General features: G+C 58.0%; 1 protein-coding gene across 1 annotated transcript; it reads right to left on the bottom strand.

Moving 5' to 3' along the window:
* Positions 1–274: 274 nt before the first annotated feature.
* LOC123689201 lies at positions 275–2,986 on the bottom strand. The gene is made up of 2 exons (XM_045628341.1): positions 1,390–2,986; positions 275–471 (listed from the first exon to the last, which is right to left on the bottom strand). The coding sequence occupies exons 1-2, from the start codon at positions 2,984–2,986 to the stop codon at positions 275–277; spliced, it is 1,794 nt and encodes a 597-aa protein (XP_045484297.1).
* Between the last annotated feature and the right edge of the window lie 236 nt (positions 2,987–3,222).

Below are 3,222 nucleotides of genomic sequence, written 5' to 3'. Positions count from 1 at the left end.
AAGACCCTCCGTAACATCGGGACTATCTCCCCTCCTCCGGCGACTCCTGTAGCAGGCCCTTCTCGCCTCGCTACATTCGCCCCGAAGATTTCCAATATGCGACGTCCACCAGTAGACAGCTCTTCTCCCCTTCGGCGGTCTCCATTTGGGCATCGCCGCATTCGACACCCTCCGGAGACTTTGACTCAGTCTACCGACCCCTTCGTCTACATCCCCAGTACCAGCAGGCGCACACCACCCCTCCACAATGGCCACCTCCTCCGCAACCTGACGGTCAAGTCGCCGAATCGCCCAACGGGGGAAGCTGTTCTGGGAAGTCTGCCCCCGCACTGCCCACCTCATCGAGGTAGAGACCCACATCCGGATATATCGATGATCCGATAGGGTCTCCACTTCGTCCAGCACGCTCCACGCCGTCGTCGCACGGGCCGCTGCCGCAGAAGCTAGGGTCACGTCCACCCTTGAACTGCCCTGCGGACGGACACAGGTGGGCTCGGTTCCCTCATTTAGGAAAACGAGGCCCAGCTCCGCCGCCCACTCCTCCAAAACCGGACCCCTCCGACACGACACCCTATCACCCCAAGTGGAAGACCGCGCATTAAGGTCTCCCATGAGGATAAGGGGGCGCGGAAGAGCCCTCTGCACGGCCAGCCCCATGGCGTCCAGGAAGTCCTCGAAGTGGCTCAGACGCTCATTGGGCGAAAAATACGCTCCAACAAGCGTCCAGTCCCCCCAATCAGCCAGGACAAAACCGGAACCCCTCTCTCTTAGAGAGAGAGGAGGTCCATGAGGCCGAGCAATGACAGCCGCATCACCTCGAAGGTCCCCCACCCACGAATTCTGTCGCGACACGTAATAGGGCTCTGTGACAACGGCCGCCATCACACCCCACTCCGCCATCGACTGCAGGAACAAGTCCTGAGCCGCAGCGGAGCGCCTTAGGTTCCCCTGGAGGAGGCTAGTGAGGTTGTCAGACATTTTATTTGTTTGACACCTCCACACCAACCTCCATGGGAACGTTCTCCACCACGGTGCCGGACGCTTTAGGGGCATGCGGGGCCCTCCCTTGCCTTGGAGGGTTGCAGGCCCTTCCCGCCATCTTGTGGTTCGCTGCCTTCCCGGCCGCCGCACAGACCAAACAATGCAGCTCTTTCGAGCTGCATTCATTAGCCTTATGGCCCGCAACCCCACACCGGTGGCAAGCCTCCGCCAGGTCCACCGCTGAGTCGCATGTTGCGCGCACATGACCCAGCTGTTGACACTTAAAGCACCTCAAAGGGCGGTGCTCCTGGATTTCCACTCGACAAGAACTCCACCCAATGAGGAGCCTCCCACTCTTGATCTTATTGGCGGAGGCAACCGGACATAGGAGGAACATCTCCCCCAAACCCCGGCCCCCATGCCTCATTATTTTCCCTGGTTTAATTGCCGCCACTGGGCACTCCCCCATGGCAGCCACCGCCTCCACAACATTCCCCTCGGTGATGCTGTCATCAAGGTCCCGGATGCGGAGGTCCGCGCACTTGACGGGCCTCCCCACCGAGGCCTCTTCCGACAGAACCACCCTCAGTTTTTCAGCTAGGCGGTTAGCCTTCTCCTCCCTACCTTCTCCGGGCACCTCCAGCATCCGAGCTCCGGTAGCCGTTACTCGGATGCTTATACGCTCGATCCCCAAGTCAGGCAGACTGATGGCCTGCCTTGCCTTGGACAGAGCAGAAGCGTAGGTAACCCCCCGCTCCACCGCTCCCTGCAGCAGTGTTAAAACCACTGCAGCAGTTGTCGGCGGAGCAAGGGAAGACCGCACCCCAACAGGCTTCTCCATAGCCGCCGGCTGCCTTGCCGGGAGACCTACCCCACCCTTGGTAGGAGGAGCCGGTGCAGCTGGAAAACTGTCCGACTTCTTCTTGCCCTTACTCTTCTTCTTCTTCTTGCCGGTCACTGTCGCCCAGCTGGGACCCGCTGGAGGCATCTCTGAAGAGACCCCTCCATTTCCCGGGACATTTTCTTCTGAGCTCTGGACCCCAACTCCTGCGGGACCACTGTGGGCTCTCTTGCCCTGTGGCCCCGGACAATTTGAGGCCACCTGGGCCTCACCCCCTAAGGAGCCCTTGGAGGCCCCATGGGGGCCTCGGGCTAATGCCATCAGCGGGGGGCGTAACACAGGCTCAGGGAGCAGCCTGTCCCCAATCCCCGCCAACTTCGCATCAAGCATGCCCCCCACAGCCCTCATCAACTCCCCCATCAGGCTCTCCTTGATCCCGTCTAAGAGACCCTCCATCATTTGACGGAGAGCATCCGGCGTGATGGGACTATCCACCGAGACGGGATCCCTGTTGTCCCCCTTTGATTGTGCAAATAGCGCAGTGCGCTCGTTGAACTCGCGTCTGAGGGCGGCAAGCTCCAGGCCCAGCTCCTTGACCTGGGCCCTCAGACGATTATTGTCTCTTTGAAGACGTCTGCCCTCTTCCCCCCCCAGACACCTATCAGCTAGATCCTCCACGATCTCTCCAATTTCCTTGGCCGCGACCTTCAGGTCGCGGACGTACGTCCCTTTTAGGTTTCCCGATTTCGCCGCAATCTCTAGGATTTTGCGGACTCGGGAAACCGACCTCTCCTTTATTTCAGGCACCCCCAGGAGGACCACATCGTCCTCGTAGTCCTCCCACGATGACGGGGGCCCGTCCGGGGCCCGACCAGTACTTGTCGAGGCCCCGTCTGGCTGGTGGCCTCCAGCACCACTATCTTCACCTCCATGAAGAGAGCGAGCCTCGAGAGCACGCAACTCTTCCTCCGCCTCCTTAATTCCTTCCTTATGGGCAGCCGCTTTCTTTGGCGGCTTACCTTTAGGAGGAGGAGACACATCCTCGTCCCCATCCCTAGTAGGGTTTTTAAAGAAGGACCGCTTTCTCCGGTCTTTTGAGCCAGCCCTGGACATTTCTTCTTCCTCGCTGTCCGAGGCCTGCGGCTTAACCCGCCTCTTTCGCATTTTGCGAAATATACAAAAAGTACTCCCACAAAATATATAAATAAATAATAAATATATTTATGAACAGAGATAATACTATAGTACAGTCTTAATTCTAACTTAAATCTAAACTTAAATTAAATTATATACAAAAATTAAAACTAAGAACAATATTGTCTCTATCCACTTCGGAAAACTTGAAACGCCCGCTCGATAAATCGTATGACGTCAGACCGCCGCCAGACGACCGGCGCCAC

Source organism: Pieris rapae, chromosome 5 (assembly GCF_905147795.1).
Source record: "Pieris rapae chromosome 5, ilPieRapa1.1, whole genome shotgun sequence".
In the NCBI taxonomy this organism is placed as follows: Eukaryota; Metazoa; Arthropoda; class Insecta; order Lepidoptera; family Pieridae; genus Pieris; species Pieris rapae.
Note: the sequence above shows the minus strand (reverse complement) of the source record. Positions and strands in the feature narration are given on the sequence as shown.